The sequence below is a fragment of the Trachypithecus francoisi genome, unplaced genomic scaffold, assembly GCF_009764315.1.
Source record: "Trachypithecus francoisi isolate TF-2019V2 unplaced genomic scaffold, Tfra_2.0 Lachesis_group6, whole genome shotgun sequence".
In the NCBI taxonomy this organism is placed as follows: Eukaryota; Metazoa; Chordata; class Mammalia; order Primates; family Cercopithecidae; genus Trachypithecus; species Trachypithecus francoisi.
In genome coordinates, this window is record NW_022681471.1 from 513,224 (window position 1) to 536,629 (window position 23,406).

General features: G+C 48.0%; 1 protein-coding gene across 1 annotated transcript in view; it reads right to left on the bottom strand.

Moving 5' to 3' along the window:
• Nucleotides 1–23,406, bottom strand: part of MAMLD1 (mastermind like domain containing 1) — a 142,033-nt gene that overhangs the window by 32,918 nt on the left and 85,709 nt on the right. Inside the window, 5 exon segments of the mRNA XM_033201207.1 lie at nucleotides 5,513–5,635; nucleotides 7,817–8,673; nucleotides 8,676–9,191; nucleotides 9,194–9,623; nucleotides 16,522–16,596. Of these exon segments, the coding sequence (XP_033057098.1) occupies nucleotides 5,513–5,635; nucleotides 7,817–8,673; nucleotides 8,676–9,191; nucleotides 9,194–9,623; nucleotides 16,522–16,596 (2,001 nt within the window).

Genomic DNA, 23,406 nt, shown 5'->3' on the forward strand with positions numbered 1-23,406 from the left:
AAGTCGCCTTCATTTGAAAGTGTCATCTCACTTATTCTTCAGCTTTTAATAGAAAAAAAGTTGACATTTAAAAGGTTAGCATTTGACAAGCAGCACATTTTAAATTTCCGCTTTTTGAAAAAGAAAAATAGCTTTGAGGTGGAGGATCACTAATGGCTCTTAGAAATCGAAAAAGAAACCGAAAAAAAATTTTTTTTTTTGATTCTTGGTAAGATTAATACCAAGTTCTAAGCCTGTGTTTCCCAAATTCAGCAGCCCATGTGGTTTCATTTCCTGGCAATTTAGAGTGGTTAAAACAAAACATTTTCAACACTGAGATATCAGTCCCCGAATTTTCAAAATGCATGTTACACGGTGTCTAATCATAGTTCCACACAAAGCAGCTAAGAAAAAGTTCCCCGAAACCAAACAGCTCTTTGCAGCTTAATTTAGAAAGAATGGTAAAACTAAGCTTGTACGTACCGTCAAGTTTAAATACAAAATAAGAATGCTCATTCAGGAAAACATTTCCGTGTCTGCCAGAGAATATGTACAGGGCGGGCCCCGGCTCTGACCCACGGGCTCTTTGAAATCTGACTGTCTGGTTTCCAATCCTTTATCTGGCAATTGGAGGCCCTTCCTTAGTTATCATTTGACTGGTGAACAACACAGAGCTTCCTCTAGAGGCTTCTGTTCTTGCATTTTAGCAGGACTAACATTTGAAATAAAATCTGTGATGTTTCTTGCCAGAATTACTAAAAGACAAATTTTCTCTGAGAACACGGCCAGCAGTATTGCTCTCCCCCAAGCCTTACTCTCAAAACGAGAAAGGAATGCAGGGAAGTGAGGGAGGGAGAAGACCTTTAAGTCCAAGGTGACAGGCCTTTCCTCGAAAATATGTGGCGGATCTGATTTTGGGGTGGAGGTCATGTATTTTAGTAATATAACAATTACTTTTTAAAAAATGTTATCAGTGACTCTGAGACTAGGAAAAGGTTCATTGGCCGTCTCTGCCTCTCCTGACTCTAGTTGTAAATGGAGCAGATGTAACTTTGATCAGAATAGGAAATTCTCTTGGCCTCACTAACCTGGTTTGTTCATTTTGTTTTCAATGAAAAGTCATGGTTCAAACATGAAGAATTTAATTTGCAGAGCTGATTGAGACAGCAGTAATTAAAGGTGTAATTTTTTAATTTAGCCCACTGAGGGGGCTAGGGTAGCCTTGGAAGTTCAAACCAATAGGAATCTTGGGTTTCTGCAAAGATTCTTTCTGGAGGCTTTGGGAGTGAGAATGAGGGTGGAGAAGGACGGAAAGGAGAGGAGAGAGGGGAGGTATCCCCTCAGGATACCTGTGCACCATGACTAAGCAGGACCAGCGTTCCTTCCTGGCCACTCATGTACACGCTCTCTGCCCTGTTCATTGTCGCTGTGTATTGACAGTAAGCCACCTGCCTGAGTCTTGAAATGTCAGGCACCCCGGAGCCTGTTGCAAGCAGCTGGGGTCAGATCCACGCTGGCTGCCAGTGGAACTTAGCTCCTCCTTCCCCCTCCTCTCTGCCCACCTAAAGTCGACCTGTGGCGGCATTTGCTATTCAGCATCCACGTAACTCCTAGAAGTTCAGCTGGCTGTGCTTAGAGGGAAGAGAAGACAACATTCTCCCCTACCCACAGTCAGGGGCACTCAGGAAACCACAGCCTGACTTGGCGGCTCTACTTCCTTCTGGAGTCACCAACCTGTGTCTGCTGCCTTGGCTGCTCCTCAGCCACCTGGCAAATGTCTTCCTTAATGCCCCTACTCTGGAGCTGTCTGTGAGCACGCAGCCCCAGAGGGACTGAACTCCCCCTGCCCTTTCTCTCCAAGTCACTGTCCACCTCTGGAGATCAGACAGGAGCCTGGATGCTGGAGCCGAGGCTGACTAAACTCATTCCATTGGGTTACTGGTGTTCTGAGTTTCAGGAACTTTCCTGAGAGTGACAGCTAATATCAATGGAGCATAATTGTGTACCAGGCCCCATACCAAACGCTGTTACCTCATCTCATTTAATCCTCACAGCAGCCCCATGAGATAGATACACCAGTATTTCCATTTTACAGACCGAAGCCAGGAGAGGATAAATCGCTTGCCCCATGGAAAAGGTGGCAGAACTGGGGTTTGGACCCAAGTGATCCAAAGTCTGAGCTTTCTTAAACTTGGCCTTGAGCCAAGCCCCAGGGCCTGTCCCCCGCCAAGGCCCCAGGGTAAGGCCCCCGTGTCCCCCGCCCTGTGCCGTCTATCTTCAGGCCCTGGTGCTGGAAGTACTGCACTTCGGAGGGCTCAGTCTACCAGGGGTGAGAGAGGCCACAGGTGGGGATAGTGGGGGGCTTCCCAAAGGCCCCACTTTAGATGGAGCTGCCCAGATCCTCTTCATAGGCCCAACCCCTCAGAAAGGGAAGATGGCGAGTTTACTGCCTCTGCAATTGCCCGGTATTCACGACTGCCTAAGTTAAAGCTTATCCTTAAGCTAGAAAGCATATCAGACCCAGTGGGGGCTGGTAATCCAGCCTTCTCTAAGACAGGTTTGATTCCCCCTTCTCTACCCTCTCCATATTTGTCAAAACAACATCATGTGCCTCCTTGGTCTATTTCTCCGCAGCTGCCCTCTTCCCCCTGTGCTGCACAGCCTGCCTCAAGGATCAGATTCCAGGCTTTTTTTTGTTCTTATTCCAACTGGCCTCCATCCACATCCCTCCTCCCCATGAAACCGCACTCCCAGCTCTGCAGATCTGAGTGGGGCTCAAATGCATGTGCACTGAGGGCACTCCGGCCAGAGGCTACTCTTGCTATCCCCACTCTTCCACAGTTCAACTCCCATCTCCTTGACAGACTGTCTTTGTCTTTGAGTAAATGTAAGATCTGTTCTGCAGTCGTGAATAGTGAAACCGAAGTAAGTCCTAACCCTGATTTTTGCAATACACCAAGGTATCTCCAGTAATCTTCAGGGAGAAGGGACATCAGATGATGCAAACAAAATTCATTTTGCCTCAGTCTGATTAAACATCAAGATCTATCACCTAGCCTGGAGGGAGGGTGGGGAATTCAGTGATGCAATTTGGGGTCATTAAAATCTCACAAACCAGCGCTGGGTGTTGCAACTCCATAAAGAGTTAAAGATCCCTCCCTTAATAATTCCAGGTCCACATCCCGTATCTGGTAATTTCAAGTCCAAGAAGCTCTGAAAGCCAGTTTTACTTTTGTAAATTTGATGCCAAATTTATGTGGGGGCACATAAAAGTTGGGTGGGGCACATAAAAGTTGGGGGCAAAAGTTGACTCTGGACTTCCTTAAATATTCATATTTCTTTGCAAAAGTAATGAAATGCTGCTTCAGACTACACTGGAGGGTTGTGTGACATTTGGTATTTGTACCACATTACCTTCCCAAAGTCCCAAATGTCCTGAATTTGGAAATTCATCAGGCCCCAGAGGTTTCAGGTCCAAGCCCACAAGGCTGCACTAGCCCTGGCTGAGCCTGTAGTGTGTGCTGGGCACCATTCTAAGCAGTTTCAAGTTAGTATCTCCTTTGCCTTCCTAATGCCCTATGTGAAGGGGACTATTCCTTTCCCCATTTTCAGCTGAGGCTCAGGGGTTGAGTAACATTGCTCATGGGACCTGAATCAGTCAACATCTGTAGCCAGACTTGAACTTCAGTTCTGTCTGCCTCCAGTGCCCTTGCTTGCTCAAGCTCCCATGCTAAACAGCTGCCCCAAAGTCATGTGGCATTGCCTTTTACCTTACGTGGACGTGAATGGTGCATTGAAATTGAATAGTTCACTCAACTGATAAAGCAAAATCCCCCAAGTAGAGAGATGCTGGTCTGTACATAAAAATGAGCTCCTATACAGAAGGCTGGATTTGGCTTTTCAGCTTACTCAAGCGTTTGTGTCTCATCTCACATTTAGAAATAACTCCTTTAGAAAAATAAGATCTAGGCCAGGTGCGGTGGTTCATGCTTGTAATCCCAGTGCTTTGGGAGGCTGAGGTGGGGGGATCACTTGAGCCCAGGAGTCTGAGACCAGACTGGGCAATAGAGTGAGACCCTGCCTCTAAAGAAACAAACAAACAGACAAAAACCAAAAAAGCCCCCACTCCCCGCACAAAACCTCAAAGATCCAGATTCAAATGAATGTCGTTTTTCCATGGTAACCATTATCATCCATGCCAAATGCAACAGGTTAGTAAATGCCATATAATAGGTAATTAGTGTTCCTGAGGCTCAGCTTGAGCATCAGTAAAACTTGGGAAGTTTGCGTAGCCTGCTGGAAGTGAGAAACATGTTCTTCCCCACCACTGGGGCCACCATCTGTCCTGCAGCGGTCCCAGCTCTTGCCTCAAACACTTGCTTTTTTCTTTATTTTTTTTTCCTCCCCTGGAAGAATGACCAGGCCTGAGTTCTTAGGTCTTAGAGTTAATGGGGAGAGGCCATAAGAAGAAACAGAAGGACTGTTGAGACCCCCAGCTTGGAGGCCTGGAAGAATACCAGGTAGAGAACAGAGTGCTAGGGAAAGGAGTGGAGTGAGAGTGCCGGAGAGTTCAAGAAAGAGCAAAGTGAGATCCCCAGTCTGCAAGGCAGGGATGGCCCTTGGCCCTTTCCCCTTTCCTATCAGGCTGGGAGTTGTCCAGGAGGGTCAGGGCCTAGAGCAAAAGGAGCCCACAAGGCTCAGAGGCTGCACAACTCCTATCAATCTCATGGTGGGCACAGGGTCTGGAGAGAGCGTGGCTTATGTCTGTCCTGCCACAGCTACTGGTTTTTAGAACCACATCTTAGTCCCATGAAACAGATCTGGGAGCACAGGATCAGGAGGTAGAGTCATCATGACAGCAAACCCCTTGTCAGCGCATACTTTATGCCAGGCCCTGTTCAAAGTGCTTTAGATGTATTAACACACTTAATCCTCAGACAGCCTATCATCACCTTCATTTGTAGAGGAGGAAGCAGTTAAGAGGTGACAGTGGAAACACAAGTCTCCAGAGGCAGTGCCCCATGCATGGGAGTATGAGTGTGGGCTCTGTAGCCAGATTGCCTGCTCTGGCCCCAACTTGCTGTGTGACTGTGGGCAACTTTGGTCACTTCTCTGTGCCTTTTCCCCCAACTCCCAAGAGAATGGTAACAGCCCCTGCCTCTGAGGATTAAAATGAGAGGAGGCAGGTGAAGCACCAGGTCCCATGCCTGGCCCCTGGGCACAAGCCAGCACAGGCTGGAAAGGCAGCTCTTGGTGGCAATAGCATTTCCCACTTGGGGACCCAGCTTCTTGTCTCTGCTGGCCAAGGTTGCTTGCCCCCTTTATTGTGCTCCTAGCCCCAGAGAGCTTGACTGCTTGGTCTTTCTCCTGAACACTTTCTCCAACCCCACCTAGGTAATTGGTTGAGTATGATTTGCATGACCCCAATCATTAAGAATTCTCCCTCTGAGCCAGCTGATCCAGCTCTGGGACAACACAATCAGTCTACAAAAAATGCACCCAATTGAAGACAAAACAAAACAGAAAGGCTCACAATGTTAGATGGTGACACGTCTCCAGGCTGAGGATCTTGCCTGCTAGTGAAAGAGTTCCCGTGTTGATGATGGGGCTTCACCGAGCTAGCTGCAGAAGTCCATGCAAACAGATGGCAACAGCCCTATAATAAAATCAAACCAAAGTGCTCCTGAACTGCAGACCAGGGCCCGAGCCCCAGGTAGCCTGCTGTGTCCTATGTGCTTTGCCTGTCTCCACACCGCTTCCCTGGCCACCCCCATGGGAGCTCTACTTGCCGTATGGTCTATCAAATGACCAACTCTCTGGTGTCAAGCACTCTGCATGGTTATGCTCCAGGAAACCTGGTTGGAAAAGACACAACCTCTGTACTCTAGGGGTTGCCACGGAGCTCTTGAATAAGAGGTCAGCCCCTGACAGGTGCTTCCCTTGGGCCAGGTCTCTGGCCAAGCACTTTATGATATCTCCTCCTTGACCACTCTCCAGAAGAGGGAGGCACAGTGGGAAATGGAAGTACTGAGGACAGTCACAGAAAAGCTTCCTGGAGGGGAAGGTGCCTGAGCCCTAAGGAGCTGCAGGTGTTGGACAGGAGAGAAAATGTGGGAAGGGATGACCAGGCCCAGGGAACGGCCCTGGAGTAAAGGCTGAGACCAGATAGCGTGGACCAAGTGCTGCAGGCACTTCTGGGTAATAGAAACAAAGTGCAAGGCAGGGCCTGATGGATGCTGAAGGGCCCAGGAGGCTGGTGGGGCCAGCTTACGGGCCTCTGGGGACATCTGAGCAAGTGTAAAACATGATCAGGTCACTGTTTTAGCAAGACGACTCATAGAGCAATGGATGGTTTATTGGGAGAGACTGGTTAAGGGTCAACTGTATGAATTCAGATAAAGAATCAAGAGGACCTGAACTTGGGCAAGGATGAGAGGAATGGGAAGGAGGGATGGTAGATGGCGACTGAGTATTCTGTGTAGGCACACATGTGACCTGGCCCCACTGAGCCCTGCCTCCTGGTATTTACACCCTCATGCAATCTCCTCTGGCTTACATCTAATGAATAGAATACAGCAAAAGTGGTGGGATGTTACTTTCCAGACTAGATCATAGAGACTGTGACTCCTGACGTGCTGGCACTATCCCTCCTGCCTCTCCCCCCATTACCCTGCTTCACTGGCACACTCTCTCATGCTCACTCAGATGAAGCCAGCTGCCATGTTGTGAGATGCTCTGTGAAGAGGCCATGTGGCAAGGAACCGAGGGAGGCCTCTGGCCAATAGCTCATGAGAAACCGAGGCCTCAGTCCAACAACCTGCAAGGAACTGCTTCCTGCCGGCAACCACGTGAGTGGGCTTGGAAGCAGATCTTTCCCCATTGAGCCTTGAGATGACTGCAGCCTTAGGAGATACTCAGTCAGAAGACTCAGTTAAACCATGCCAGGATTCCTAACACCCAGAAATCAGGATGTGGGGTAACGTATGCATATGGTTTGAAGCTGGTGCTTGGGGTAATTTGTTATGCAGCCACAGATAACTAATACAGGCAGGGGTCACAGCAATGAAAACTGGGAACTGTGATAGACACAACCCAGGTGGAGTCAGCTGCATTTCATGATTGAAAAGCCTGGAGGAGATGATGGAGGGTCAGAAGTCAAAAGTAATTTCAAGAAGAGCACAGGCTCTGGAGTGAGACCACCTGGCTTCAAGTTCCTGCTCTGTCCCTTGCGAACTATGTGACTCTGGGCAAGTCTTTCAACTCTCTGAGCCTCGGTTTCTTCATCTGTAAAATGGAGATGATGAGAGTGACTACCTTACAAATACCTGTCTTTTTCCTTTCACGACCTGCCTGAGTATCCAGCACAGTGACAAACGGCATGCGGAGGTTGCTCAGCAAAAGTTTGCTGTGGCATTTCTAGAAGGCTTAGTGTTCATCATTCTGCCAGCAGGCATAAGATTTAAATGCTTCAGTGCAATTTCCTTACATCTTAAGAAGGATTCACTAGTCTTTCTACATGGCCCAGTGCAGGGAAGGCATTCTGTATTCGGACTTGTCCCACCTGGCTCCTTCCACCGGGAGCACATTGTGGGTGCAGCTTTCCTTCCAGGGAAGTTAGGTGACCTGAACAGGCACTGAAACCATAACCTTGGCCTTATTAACACTGTGCTTTTAACCACACAGGATTAGCTGACTTCAGTAGACTTTTTCAGAATCATTTCCACTCTCAGAGAGAACTATAGCCTGGATTTACCCACCAGAGCCAGATATTGGCAGCATGAAGCACAGTTGTTATTTCCAAAACCAAAGAACACAGCCAGATATGAGATTGTTTTACCTGTCTGGGCAGAGCAGGCATGGAATCTGAGGCCACTGATCGCTGAAAACGCTGGGGTTGCTGCATCATCTGCTGCAGAAGGAATGATGAATGGTCAGGTTGCTGCTGCTGTTGCTGCTGTTGCTGCTGCTGCTGCTGCTGCTGCAGCTGCAAGGTGGCAGTGGCTGTGGAGGAGGCAGTGGCTGAAGAGGCCTGTGTTGGTGTCGGCTGCTGCAGGTAGTGGAGCAGGGAAGGCTGCCTAGAGGTGGCAGGCATGGAGGGCATCTTCTGGGGACCCGGCTCAGAAACAAAATGGGACAGGGGCTTGGTGTTGCCAAAAGTAAATGGCTCTGTGGCTCCTGGGCTGGAGCTTGCCATCCCCTGCTGCATGATCATGCTCAGGGTTTTGGATGAGTTGCTGTTCATGGGCTTAAAGATCGCATTTGCTTGCTGCTGCTGCTGCTGCTGCTGCTGCTGCTGCTGCTGCTGTTGCTGCTGCTGCTGTTGCTGTTGCTGCTGCTGCTGCTGCTGGCTTAGAAGATTACTGGTGGGAGTGAGGCTTCGGATCAGGGAGCACTGTGGGGTGAAGGACTGCTGTGGCAAGCCTGGGCTGGAGAGCTTCTCCGGGCGATAGGGTGGGGACGGCCCAGGGTTGCTGGCGGGCAGAGCAGACATCAGGTGTCCTTGAGGGGTTTTGACGGTAGAGGACACGAGGTTGGCAAGGAGGGAGCTCTGAGGGCCAAACTGCGGCTGTTGAGTGAGAGCAGGGCTGGGGAGCTTCTCAGGAGCATAGGGCATGGCGGGCCCCAGGGCAGCATCGCTGCTGGACGTCATGCTTGACAGGAAGGCATTGGGAGAGCCTCGGAGAGTGCTGCCGACAAAGTCTTGGACGACATGCAGGACACCATGAGGCTCTGGGGGCTGAATGGTGGGGGTGGTGGCGGCAGTGGTGGTGGTGGTGGGTGTGGCGATGGCACCGGGCGGTAAGGTGGAGAGAGTCCTGGAGGAGGCAGACCAGACCAACTGGGGGCGGGCCCTTGCTGCTTCGTAGCAGACCCCTGCTTGCTGGCTGCCAGTGCCTTCAGCTGGTGGGCGTGATGCCACTGAGGCACTGGTAAGGGGGGCAGAGCAACAGGGAGCATGGCCTGGACCTGGCTCTTGGACTGTGCCCTTGAAGAACTCGGTGACACTATCTGCTTACTGGTGGAAGGAATCGAATAGCTGATCCCTGTGGAGGACGGGATCTGAAGTGACATGCCAGTAACTTGGCTGCAACTAGAAGCAAACTCCTTGCTGGAAGCCAGGCTCTCCAAGTGTGACATCTGAACCGAAGGCTTGGGAGTTGTGCTTAGGGTTGCCTGGGGATGATCTAAAACCAGTGGCTCTTCTGGCTTGTCCCCAGTATCTTCTCAAGATCTAGCTCATTCGGAGAAGGGTCTTGAATTTTGGTGAGCTCCTCTAGCAGCTCTTGAAGCTCCTGGTCTACAGCCGGCACGCTGTTGATTTTCTCATAGTAAGGAACAGCAGGCCCTTTCAGTCCCACTTCTGTAGTCTGTGGTACCACAAATGGTGAGCCCATGATGTTGCCATTCATAGGGTTGTTCTCCAGCAGTAACGACTGGCCAGCCACTCCCATAGCCGCAGGGCTAGGATTCATTGTCAGTGGAGGGACCTGCAGCTCTGCACAGGCAGTACCAGGATGGGCGCCTGGGCCCATTGCAAGGGTGACATCTTCAAGGCAAGGCCTCTTAATTTTATTAGGGTAGCCCCCATCAGCCATGTCTGGAAACTGGAAGTGGTCTTCTTCTTGTCTCCTCTTAACAGTTCCCTGTGAATGGAAGAGAAGAGAAGAGGAGAGGAGAAGGGAAGAGAGGTGAGACACACACACACACACACACACACACACACACACACACACACACAGAGAGAGAGACAGAGACAGAGAGAGAGAGAGGGATTTTTATAAAGGCTTGGCATATTAAAGCTAATGAACAAGAAACGTGCATGATAAAACAGACCTCTCAGTTTAAAGACTTATAGTTGTGAAAACTATAAAATACAGCCTGTCTTTGGAACCATAGTGCTTATTTCTTCATTACTATGTTTCATTTAAACTGTCTAATTACATTTCAAATAAGGCATTATGTTGTCTGTATACTAAAACGGGATAGAACATTATGCAAAGGGTGATCTGCCCACTTCAAGGAGAATTCAATAAAACTATGCAGAAGTTACTAAATGAATTGTGGCCAAAGGCAGGCATTGGAGAGAAAACTAGAAGTAGCTAAATAGTTTTAATTCTTACCTGTCTACAGACACATACATTTTAACAAAGGAATACCATAATATAGACTTGAACTTTTAGGTTGCCTTCTTGTCTTGGTTAAATGCATCAGGCTGCAGTGGTAAAATAGAATACAACAGAGCCCTTACAGGAAAGAAGTAGATCTGGATGTGTTTTCTTGGGGAGCTGTTTAAAATACTGTTTTGGGGAAAGCACAAGTTTCAGAACAGTCATTGTAGGCACCGTATTTGTTGTTCCATTTATTTTTACACACACACACACACACACACACACTGCTATGTGTACACAAAAATAATTTGGAAGAACCTATACCCAACAATTTGGAGTGGTCATTTATTTGGGATGACTAGCAATTCCCTTTCTATTCTCTTCACTTCTGCTTGTTTGTCTTTAACGAGAAGGACTCGTAATCCAAAAATTTAATAAGGTATAAAGTTATCTAAATAAGAAATTCTCCTCTGAAGATGCATCCTCAGGTTGGGGAGATATCAAACAATGAGAAAAGGTCCCAATCTGGGATCTGAACCTCAGGGGAGCTGCCCACCCTTTATAGAAGCACAGCCTTTGGGAACAAAGCAAACTCACTAGCAATGTGAGACTTCCTACTCTTCATGGCTTCATACAGTTATCCATCGCGTTGTGTTAATGACCATGACCTGTATGTTAGCAGGTAACCGGGAAAGGAAGTGGGGGCAAAGGAGTATGTGCAGGAATGATCAAAATAAGGAAAGGAAGAGAGGGATCTGGAAACCACCTGAATGCCGATAAGTGAACAGGTGGAATTCTTTTAAAGCTTTTTTCCCCCCCACAAAATAACTCCTTTTCAGCTTTGGAAGTTTCACTAGGACATACAGTACTCATCCTCTGATGTCACCTTAAGTTTGGCTCTTCTGGTTTGATGAGCTTGTAGCCCACGAGGAGCTCAAGGCCTGCATGGGGTCACTTGCCAGCACGATAGGGGGCATGACTGTCATGGTCAAGTGAACATCAAAGTAGATCCCCAGGGCTGTATGTCTCAGGCCTTGCTGCACATCAGAATCACTTAGAAACATCCACATTCCTGGGCCCTCCCACCACAAACTGACAACTTCATCCAGGGTGTGGCCCAGGCATCGGGAGTTTTTCCAACAGCTCCATGACTGATTCTCAACAGAAAACCACTGGCCCAGAGCAAGGTTGGAGGCAGCGTGGCATAGGACTCTGATCTTGGCCTTGCCACTGAACCTCTCAGAGCCCAGTTTCTTTATGTGTAAAATGAGTGTAATTGCATTTCTTTTCTCATGAAGGTGCTCTGACTATTAAGTGAAACAGGGCACATTATATGACACCTAATAGCTCCTCACTAACTGGTACCTGGCATTTTAAAGGGCAGGTATGGAAGGGTTCTGGGAGTCCAATTCCCTTCTTAAAGACAGGGAGGTCTCTGAGACCTAGAGAAGGGCAGGCCTTCCCAGAGTTGCTCAGCCAGAGGGCAACGAAGCCCAGGTCAGATGCTGGGCCCCTCCACCACCACTCAACTGCCTCCAGACCCACTGCCTTCGCCATGTTGGTGGTAGGACACTGCATCGTCCCCACAGAAGGGGCTTGCCAACTTGAGTGAGAGGACTTGCACACTTCTTTGACTTTTCTTTTGAGATGCCCACAACCTGAACAAGGGCACTTCAAGGGACAGCTCTGTCACCAAACTCATCTGAGGTCTGAATACCATGGGTCAGGAAGGAATGGGTTGGAGAGGGGTAGAGCAGGCACAATAAGAGGTCTGAGGCCCATGCAGTCATTCAGTGCCCACTTTCCCAGGAGCCTGACTGGGCACAGCACCCATAGTGTCCCTGAGCTGGCCCATGGAGCAGCTCACTAACTGTTTGGCCCACAGCAGGTGCTCAGTAAATGGCAGTTGAACGAATCAATGGACAATGGAACATAAATGACCCAACACACAGGGAACTCAGCCATTTACTCAATCCACTATGGAGCAACCTACAAACAAGCCACTGTGTCCCAAACTGAAATTGTGTTTCTTCTACATTCCCCCAAAGAATCCAAAGAGATCCAATAGGTTAAAAATAGAAATGTACGAAATAGATCAATCAGGGATGATTGCGTGTGGGTTTGACATAAGGATCCCCCGCAGGGAGTCTGAGCTGGCAACAGTCAGTCCCAATGTGCTGTTCATGATGTCTCGAACTGCAAGACAGTTGTAACAATGGTGAAGCAATGCAAGCCAGGCAGGCCAAGGAGGGGTTGGGGGTTGGGGAAAGGAGGGGAGGGCAGGGGCTGTGAGGGGCAATGGTCTGGCATCCCTGCCAGGTGAGCCTCTGAAATTTGCTGGCAGCTTCTATGGGCTCTCAGAGCTTTCACTTAATTGTTGGTCACCCTTAACCTCTGGGAGTAAGGTGCAGGGATGGAGGAGGCAGGGCATGACCACCAGACACTAAAGGTACCAGCTGGGGCCACTGGCAAAGGAAAGGAGGCTGCACCTTTCCTACATGAGAGCCTGTGTACACACACCTTTTCCAGCACCCATCAACTGTATCCCAAGCAAATGGTCCCTGATCAATTCCAATTCTAGAAACCAACTGACTACTCAATAACAAAGTAGATCCCAGCAGGCCGCCACTGCTGGAGCGGATGTCACTTTTGCTATGCCAAGTCTGTGGCTGGACAGCTGCTAGCATGTACACTCACTGAATGTTTCGTGAGGATGCCTAATAAAGGGGGCAGGCTCACCTGGCTTTTCTCAGGGGTGGGGTTGAGGTTGCCGACTGAGGCTGCTGTTTTGGCAGAGTGGCAGGCTGCAAGCCTTTTCTGAGCTTTCATTTTTCAATGGACTTCAATGAGACTCCACTTTGTCAGAGGCCATGCAGCTCCATGTTTTGGATTTCATGGAATGAGCTTTCAACGGTGAGCCTGAAGTACCCTGGCTGAACAGCAAGAACACCAGCCAACCCTAAACAAGGCCGAGGACAGGCGGCTGTGTTTACACGGAAGTGCTCAGCCTTGCTGTAATAGCATCTGCTTTCACCAGACATCAGTGAGGCGTGGAATCTATTATCCAGTTAATTTTGCCCCTAGATAAAGGCTTGCTTTCGTGTCTCCTCTTTCGCAGTCCCATGATCTGTTACTCATCTCAACTGCGAGAAGTTGGCTGGACTTTCCCCTGTGCCTAGTGCCACACTCGTGCCTTCACTGGGTCACCTGTGCCTGTGGCTGACGCCGCTGAGGTTTTGCCTGCCCGGACTGGGTGTTTCTGACTAAATCCCACAGCCACCATTTTAGATCAAGGGCAGGAGATAGCTCACTGCTCCGGAATGACCTCCCCTCCCAGCATCCAGATTGGGGGCGGATGGTCCCCAACCAAGCTTCCAGCCCTTTCTAAATGAATCTCCCTGCTTCACCTATGTGCTTTTTTCAGTCTCTGTGGTCTTGATGACCGCAGGGTATTAGTCCTAGCTATGCCACAGCTCCTACTTCCTTCAGGCCTCTCCCTGTGACAATCAGTAGACACTGGCAGGATTTCTACAGAGCATATCTCAAGCTTCTTTTCTTATAGAAAACAGTATGGGATGTGATTTGTTTTCAGACAATTAGTTAAGGGATAAGGACACTGGACCCCAGATGTCCCCACTCCCAGCTAGAGCCCTCATAGGCCCTATCTTTGGTGGCAAGGAAGGGGGAGTGAGTGACAGTGCCCTGGCATCTTTTAGAAACGAATTCCTTTCTCTCCATACATAAATGCCTGCAGAGTCCCATTTCAGAATCCGGCAGACAAAGCCACCAATGTGATCCCCATGACCTTATAAACATTCATTAAAATGCATTTCAAGGCATGTGATGGCCTCCCCACCCCCTAAATAATGAGAAAACAAAGGTTTCCCTTCTGATAGAGACAAGTTCAGCTCTGAAGTCAACATTATTTCTGGTTCTGTCTGAACAATGACATACGGCAACTCTTCCCTTTCTATATTTCTAGTCCAGAATGACAAAAAAAGGGGAAAAATTTCTTAGAGAAGGTAGAGATGATAAGAATACAGTCCATGTTCATAAAATGAGCATAAACAGAGTAAAGAATATAACTTATCCAAAGAAGTCTGGTAGGCTGTTATAAATGCTTAATTTTGAACAATGTAGCTGGAGGTTTAACATGGACACCAATAAAAAGGCCAGCAAAGGGTATGCACTCTTCCTATTGGGCAGGAAGATAAGAGGTCAAAGGTAGCCAGGAAAGAGAAACTCAGGGAGCCTCATTTTCCCTCCAGAGGGCACTGGGCATGTAGGCCCTGGGCAAAATTGTCAAAAAGGTGAAAATCGCCTGTGGCTTATTTAGTCTGCTCTTTCTTCACTAGTACCTCACCAGTTCAGCTCAGGCCAATTTGCTAGTCGGTTTTCCTAGTCTCTCTCTTACATCCATACTCCATGAACAACTTTATTCAATATTGTTACATTTTCCCCCTGTGAATTTTGAGGCACCTGATGTTGGCCAACTAATTAGACTTCAAGCCCTCTGAGGACAAGGATGGTCCCCAGTAGACTATCTCAGAAGAAAGTAATGAAGATGTTGTGGGGCATGATGGAGGTAGCTGTAGAATAGATAAGAAAATAATATATCAGGAATGGGTTTGAAGAGACAAAGAGATGGGAGGTGGGGAGAAAGAGAGAGAGTGAGAGCAAGGGAGAGAGAAAGAGAGAATGAATATGTTTGCATTTGCACATGGGATCAGATGAATATCCATGTGTATAGTATCAATGCCTGTATTTGGGGATGTGTTATTTACATGTTTATTTTTAGCAGAATATTCCAGCAAACGGAAACTGACCTTTCTGTAGAACAAACAGGATTTTGAGCATTTCCAAAATTGCAAGACATCAGGCTCTGGAGAATAGCAGGGTGGTTGGGAACGGCAGGGAACCCTGAATGCTAATGCTGATTGGCTTCAAGAGGAGTCAGTTACATCTCAGGAGCAAATCTCTGATAATGGGTGGTTTGGAGCAAGAACCTCAACCTACAAATCGGGGATTTATTGGTGTCCTTGATTCGCCCTGAGCCAGCACTCGATGCAGGCAGATACAGGCTGGGGTGGAGGAAGGGGCCCTGGAATGTGCATCGGAAGACTGGTGGTTAAGTCCTAGCTTCTCCGTTTGTTGTGTGGCTGAGGGCAAGCCACTCCTCTCCCTGAGGCTCAATTTCTTCTTCTGTAAAATAGGTACTTGGCCTACCATGTGTGCCTCACAGCATCAGTGAAAGGTTCCATTGTACTCACTGAGGAGAGCACTTGGGGAGCAGTAATCACTACTGATGTCATTCTCAAGGCCCTGTGTCCTCGCATTGGGCTTCTGTTGCTTTCTTACAAATAAGGATGCATTCACTAGGATTGGGGGATGGGGTGGAAGTAGGGGGAGGCAAGCAGCTTAGTCCTGACAGCACTGAACTGACAGCCAGCGATGCTGTCTTTGTGGCTGAGCCTGGAAACTCCTGTCTCCTGCTGCTTGCCACCACCTGCCACTCTGAAGGCTGCCACAGTCGTCAGCCTTCAGCCACCCTGACCTGAGGGCTGGGGCTTCAACAGGCTTCTACCAGAACTATCTGAGCAGCAGCCCGGCATGGCTGGAAGAGCGCTGACAAAGGCAGAGATGAGCAGACCTGGGTGGGCAGTGTTCTAGAACTACTTTCGCCTTTTCTGTAGTGTAAGCATGCTAGTTGGAAGAACTGACAGCTCTAAGGATGATCCTCAACCTATAGATATATATGAATTTAATGAGCTCAGAATTTGTATTGTACCATCTCCTGAGAAGAATCAAAGTATCCTGCCATTGAACAAGCATTTGTTGAGAGCTAGCCTCTAACTCCTAGACTGTCAGAACTGCTGGGCCCTTCAAGACAGGCTGCTCCCACTCACTCATGTTAAGCCTGGTGAGGCCTGTAGTCTGTTTTCACAGGAAGAAACCCTCACCCAGTCTTCTCCAAACCCATTCCCAGGTTCTGTCATTAGTGGGATAGAGATGATTACCGTGGGGAGAAGAGAAACATCTGGATGGATTTGGTGAGGCTGACCTATAGAGGAAGCAGGTGCTGCCTGAGGGAGCTGTAATAGAAGCTGAAGGTCAAAGGAGAGGGCCGTGTCCCAATCCAGATGACCCCGTTTCTGCTGGACCCAGGTTCACAAGCTTAATCTGTATTTTGCCTGAATTTGGCTAACAAGCCCAAAATCACACAGGCAAAGGGAGAAGTGGAGGCAGAACCGAGGTTGGAGGCCAATAGGGCCACAGGGCAGAGGTCATTTAAGCCCAACCTTCTCACTTCTCCCTGGACTTTGCCTCTAAAGGACCTTGTGGTGTGACCTCTTGCAGGTCCCTTTCACACTTGGGTCCTCAGTTTCCCCACTGTAAAGTGAATGGGTCCCAGCTTTGGTAAGCTTATGCTTACCTGGTGCTTTCTTCCTGGGCTGCTCTTGTAGAGAAAAGATAAATCTTCTTCCTCCATCCACGAGGGCTTCTTTCCCTGGGGGTGAGAGTAGGCTGAGGAGAGCTACTTGCACACACTCTTAAAGAAAGTATTACCTGCACCAGCTCAGTGAGAGGCACAGATCAGACTGTTACTTGAATCAAATTATGAGCCTCCCCAAATACATCCATGACATTTAAATAGGGAATTACTTGAACATAGACTGTGGGGTCCGGGGTGGGGTGCGGGAGACTAGCAATGTGAATCCTGAGAGTAGCAGGTCTGTACTTGTTGGATCAAGAAAGGTGGCCTACAATTCTGGTCAAATGAGCTGTGCTTATTGACATATTCTATTAGAGAGTACTACCAAGTCACCAGTCACCAGAAAGGCTGCCAGCTCTCCAACCACCTCGAGGCAACTATCCTGAATGGGGCCTTAACAAGCCTAAGAGAGGGTTGACTTGGTTCCCAAGCCAGTATTTGTTCTGCTGTATGTCAGTCATACGGGACCCAAACCAACCCTCTCCTAGGTGCCTCACCAGTCGCTGCAGGGATCCCAATTTCAAGTTTGGTTTTTTATGGTCAAAGTCCAGCATAGACTAAAGGAAGGGGTGGTGATGATTGTGTTAAAAGAAACTCCAAACCAGTTTAACTCTTGGACACACATCCTATCTCACCATGGTGCTTCCAACCTTCTAGAGATCATGGACTCCTATTTTCCGATGACAAAGCCCCCCACAGCAGTGCTGCCTGGCCATCAGGGAGTGCCTCTGTAACTGAGGCTGAGATCCCACTTTCAGTCCTCTAGCTGTGGCCCAACCCTGCCCCAACCACCAGGTCTGGCCTGTCCTAGGCTCTTAGGTACGGCTGCATTGTGAAATGATGTTCATCTAGTGCACTACCTCATAGTTAAAATAAAACTGTTTAAGCCACTGAGGGTGGTTCCTAGTGCCAACTCCAAGAATAGGAAGCTTCCCTTTCTTGGGAGGAGGGGCAGATGGTAAGGTGGATGGTCCAGGTCAATGGGAGCAGGGCAACCACAGTAAGTACTGGACCACAAAACAAAGACTCCATGTGTGGCTTCCATTGAGTCCCTCTCCAATTGGTTTGGCCTTCTCTCTCCCATGCAGCACTTCAGCAAGGGGGCTGTCTGAAGGCTATGAATTGTGTGGAGCCTCCTCATTGCAGTCTCCAACCATCTGATGCTGGGAAAATGTCACCAGGATGCAGCCATGCCATGTGGCCAATGAACCGAGAAAATACTCCTTTTCTACAATGCTCTAAAGAGCAGAATAATTCAGAGGTGAGAAAGGAAATACTTCACCAGGGACCCGGGCAGTTCCTACAAAAGCCAGACTTTCCTTCACCTAGGGAGTGACAAGACCAGTGGAAAACACTCTCAAGCAGTAACCCCCAAATGCTCTGCAAGCCGGTGGGGTCCAGATACCGCACAGGCAAGTGGGCTGTCAAATCCCATCATCAAGATGTGAATATCTCTAGGCTGCCCTGGACTGTGCCTGACCCTGTTCTCAGCTTTCCACACCTCCACCTAGAGCCCATGCACAGAAGGACCACCCAGGAATGCTACAAGTGTAGACTCACCTCCAGGGCCACCCAGGGAGAAGGAGGGCAGCCACGCTGGTGGCTCCAGGCCCATCCCATTTGGGTGTGGTACCTTCACACCACAAAGCCCAAACTGAGGCCCCAGATTTGGCTGATGAGGGCATATTGGACAGGGGGCACTTATGCTCTTCCCCATTGCCACCTGGTCTCTGGCTACCTGAACATGGCTACCTGTAGATCCTCTCACAGGTGCCACCATCTTGGCTGAGTCTCCTGATGCCAGGTCCCTGAGGCAGTGGTGGGCTTCTTGCTAATGCTGATGGGATTAGGAATGGGATAGGTGGGGAGGGCCCTGGACTGGGCCCTGATGAGCCAAGTGGGTTTTTAGAGGGGCTACTGGTGCATTTTAGGGACAGGACACCTGGCAGAGCCAAGTTTGGGCAATAAGGAGCCACTGCTAATCTGAGAGCTAGAAATAATCAGGTTCTGGGTCATTACTAATTAGGGTAGTTTGGGCTGTGTGGAAATCACGTACTATATGGGGTAGCCACAGCTCTCCCTCCAGATAATATCTAAGACTTCTGATTGGGACTGTGTGAATGCAGTAGCAATATCTCTTCTTACAGCCAGGCCCTGCTAGTCCTGCCTCCATGCCCTTGCTGGCTCCCCTTATGGTCTGACCCATGCCAGGCTGCCATAGTATGTTCCTTCTGCACTAGCGCTCCTTGGGACCTGCCTCTCCACCGTCCCTCAGACCTTAAAGAACTATACAAACCCAAGGGGCTCTTCCAAAGAGAATGATGTGACTTGAGGTAATTCCACTTCTGGAAGCAGTCACTCCATTTTCTGCCTCACTCTTTCAGTACTTCACAGAGCAGGATGACCCAGGTGCCCTTATGGTGAGGATCTTTGCTCAGGGGAGTGTGACTCTCATCAGGGTGGCCCAGATAAACCCAGTGGTTTTGTGTTTTGGAGTGGGAGTGCCTTCCCAAGAGAAGGACATGGGATTGCACATGGAAGCTTGTTTCTGGGCTCCAAGCCTGTTGGATTGGCCCCATCAGATGAGTGGCAACCTTGCCTGTGGGCACTCTGACCAGGGCACACAATCCTCTGCCCAAAACTACTGGAATCACAAGACACAAATGAATATTGTGGTACTAAGCACTTTGTATGCATTCACATAGTTATCTTTACAACTCTATGAGAAAGATATTCCCATTATCATCCTCATCTTAGAAATGAAGAACAGAGTTGTCTGTAGTTTAGAGGTTTTCAGGGAATCATTTCCAAATTGGTAGGGGCTGGAACTTGAGTGTGAGTGACTAGAGAGAACAAGGAGCAAAGATTAGAGTCTTGCCTGCCTGTCTTCCTTCCTTCCTTCCTCCCTCCCTCTCTTCCTTCCTTATTCCCGTCTTCTCCTTTCTTCCCTTTCTCCATTTCCTTTTGTCTTAGTAAGGGAGATCTGATTTATAAGTAGACTTCAAGAATGACTTTGGAATACTTACTAAGTGACAGGCACAGTGCCAAACACATTTTAGGCTTTACCTTAATGCTCCCAGTGACTCAAGGAAGTTAGTACTAATATGATCACCCCCACCCTCATTGTACAGATGAGGGTGCCCAGTTGAAGAGAGGGAGTGTCACTTGCTTAAGGGCATGTGGCTGGCTAAAAAGTGGTAGAACCAGGGAGTGAACTTGGGTTTGTCAGCCTCTAGAGCCCTGTCCTCAAGCAGAAGTGGGGCTTGGAGGAAATGGGCCAAGATGGCATTCAGATGATAGGGAAATGGTTGAAGGAGGGCTAGAGCTAGAGAAAGAGAGAGAGAGACTATACCAACTTCCTCTACAAGCAGGGGAAATAACAAGAACAACCAGTTACCAAGCCCCTGCTTCAGCCCTTTTAACTACATCAATTCCTTTCATCTTCAGCGTAACCTTATGAGGTTAGAAATCGGGGTACTGAGATGAAAAGGCCTTTGGTCCAGGGCCTCCTGGGGAACACACAGTGACACACTGCCAGGAAGGGGCAGTCAGGAGACACACCTGCTGGACCCACGCAGCCTCCCCTTCCTTTCCTGGCATGATAAAAACCGACCCCATTTGGATTGCAGTGGCAAGGTCAGGAAACAAGGTGACAGTCCTCGTCATTGCCAGGACACCAACTAGAGTAGTTTAAATGGGGCAAATAGAAAAATAGTCGCTACGAGAACATTTAAGATCTGCCCTTATGGTAAATTTCAAATATGCAGTACAGTATTATTAAATATAGCCACAGTGCTATACATTAGATTGTCCAATTTATGCATCCTATAACTGAGAATTTGTACCCACTGACTGACATCTCCCCATTTCACACCCCACCCCTGCAACTCTCAGTAACCACCCTTCTACTGTTTCTATGATTTTAAAAAAGTTCTATGAGTTCAGAAACAAACAGAACTAGATGAAGTTATGGATAGATGCATTGAGTAACTTGATTGTGGTAATCATTCACAATATATATGTATATCAAATCATCACATTGTCCACCTTAAATATTACACATTTTTAATCTGTCAGTTATACCTCAGTAGAGCTGGAAAGAATAAAGAGGAAAAAAAAAAGGTTGCTGGTTAATCAGAGCTTCTTCCCTGTAGTAAGGTGTTTGGGTCTCTAGTTTTGGGACTGAAGCTTATATAATCTGGAGTCCTCTTATGAAACAGAATGTAAAATTAAAACAAAATTAGGTACTGGGCCTTAGAAGGCTTGAGGGATGAACTTTGAAGCTTAGGCCAGAGGTGACCTTACCTCTCTCTGTGCTCCAACAGTAGGCTAAATAAAATGGCAAGAAGCTTCAGACCATGCAGAAAATTTCCCTGCTTGAGAAATTCAACTGCTGTGTAGGTGGGAGAAGATTCCAGAGACACCTGATAAGTTCAGAACATTCTAGAGGGGCATCCTGTCTATGATCTCTTCCTGCTAGGACATACCAAAGAGAGATGCTGCTATCAATGGCCACATTTAAAACAATTTATGTCCAGAACATGCCTCCGTAGCTCAGCAGAGGGGTCACATGCTTACTGAATAAGCACACTTTAGCTCCTGAGTGCCAACTTTTAGCCTGCAGAGATATCGACCCCACTTCGTAGATTTAGAGCCAGGCTGGTGAGCTCTGATGCCACGAGAATCTTGGCATCAGAGCAGCTGAGGCTTGGAGGGAATGTGGGATAAGGAGTCAGTTTAAAGACTCTTCCCATAGTCTAGGTCCTCTCTTTTTAAATTGAGGTAAAATTGACATAGCATGAAATTAACTTTTTAAAAGTGTACAATTCAGTAGCATTTAGGACATTCACAATGTTGTGCAACTATCACCACTATCTAGTTCCACAACTTTTTCATCATCCCAAATGGAACCCCCCTCCCCCAGCTCCTGGCAACACATTTATCTACCTTCTGTTTCTATGAATGGGCTTATTATGAATATTTCATATAAATGGGATCATACAATATGTGGCTTTTTGTGCCTGGCTTATTTCACCCAGCATCATGTTTTCTGGGCTCATCCATGTTGTGGCATGCCTCAGCACTCCATTCCTTTTGTGATTCATGAAATTAACTTTCATGTGATTCATGAAATTAACCAAATAATATTCCATTGTGTGGATGTGCCACACTTTGTCAGTCCATTCACCTGATGGACATTTGGGTTGTTTCTGTCTGTCTTTTGGCTATTGTGAATAGTGTTGCTGTGAACATTAGCATACAAGTTTTTGTTGAACACTTGTTTTTGGTTCTTTTGGGTGTATACCAAGGAGTAGAATTGCTAGGTCATGGAGTAATTTTATGTTGAACTAACTTTTTGAGGAACCGTCACACTGTTTTTCACAGCCTGGCTCTTCTTGGAAACTTGCATCATTGGAGGCATATGGAAGAGCAGCAGGGAGAGCTGGGACCCAAAGCTGATCTCCAGACTGGCAGAGAAATCTCTGCAGCTTCCTTAGAGAAGCACCTTTCTGTTCCTGCTGCTGGTCCACACCACACTGTACCATGACCTTTGCTAGTACCAGAGGTAGATGTAGGCAACACTTTTCCTATCTCCAGGACAAATGATGGCATCCAGAGGCTGAGGGCCAAGGGAAAAAGCATGAACAAATGCAGTGACCAGGGAGTTGGCTTCTGTACCTTCTCAAGGCCAAGTGCCCTTTCCCGTCAAAAACTGCAACCTGAACAGTGCTTGGTAAAGCCCTAATATCCTATGACAGAGTTTGGGGAGACCCACTGGTCACTGCCATTTGAGTAGGAGAGGACGTTGCACTCTCTTCCTGGCTGGGAATGTGCCTTCTAGCATGGACTGCATTTGCCTCGGGCAAGAAACTTTTCTGAAGGCTTTGTCTTCCATAAGCCTACTCTGCTGCACCCACTCTTCTGCCTCCCAGCCCCTCGGGTTCAGCTCTATATCTGGAACCTGAAAAGGTGAGCTCATCGTATGCTCCCCATCTATTCAGCCATGCGGGAAATCCCTCTAGATCTATCTTTGGGAACAATATGGCCAGCATCAGCAAGAGACGTATCTGCACAACACTCAGCAGAGACTGCCTGTGCAAGGGGTGTGTACCTGGGAGGTTGGTTCTGCATTTTTATACACATACAGGATGCAGCTTCTAGTAGCAAAGACTTTTTAGGGCTGTATGGGGGGTATATCATGTTCATGCACTCACAGTAGGCTAAAGGGATCCACATAGACTCTCAGGATGTTGCACTTTTCTAGACCTTCAGATCCAAGTCTTGGTGTTACCAACTACAGGCCTTTATAAAATCCCAGGCCCTTTCAGTGGACAGTGTACTTTCTCATTCATCATCCTTTGATTCTAACAATAATCCTAGGAGGTAGGCAGGGCTTTGCTCAGGGTCCTTGTTACACATGGGTAAACTGAGGCGAATGAGTTGCAGGTGGCTTACTAAAAGTCATATAGATAGTGGCAGAGCAGAGTTTGGCACTCAGGGGTCCAGAGTTCAGCCCAGGTAGCAGAACCCCAAGAACCCCAGGCATGTATAGTGGTGGATGTGTGGACACCTCAGCAGTAAGCCAGCCTTCCCTGAATGAACCCAGAGGTAATTCTGGGTTGCTAAAGGAAAGGCAGATCATTTCAGCTCTTCACACTTAGACTGAGGATAAAAAATCACTTTTAGTTTCAACCACAACATTTTGACTTGCCTGTAGGGACCGTTGTATTTGACCCAAGGTTTTCCAAACTATACATCACAGGATAGTGCCAGGTAGCAGTGACCTCAGAGAAGAAATCTCCTATTGTAGTTTTATGATATACA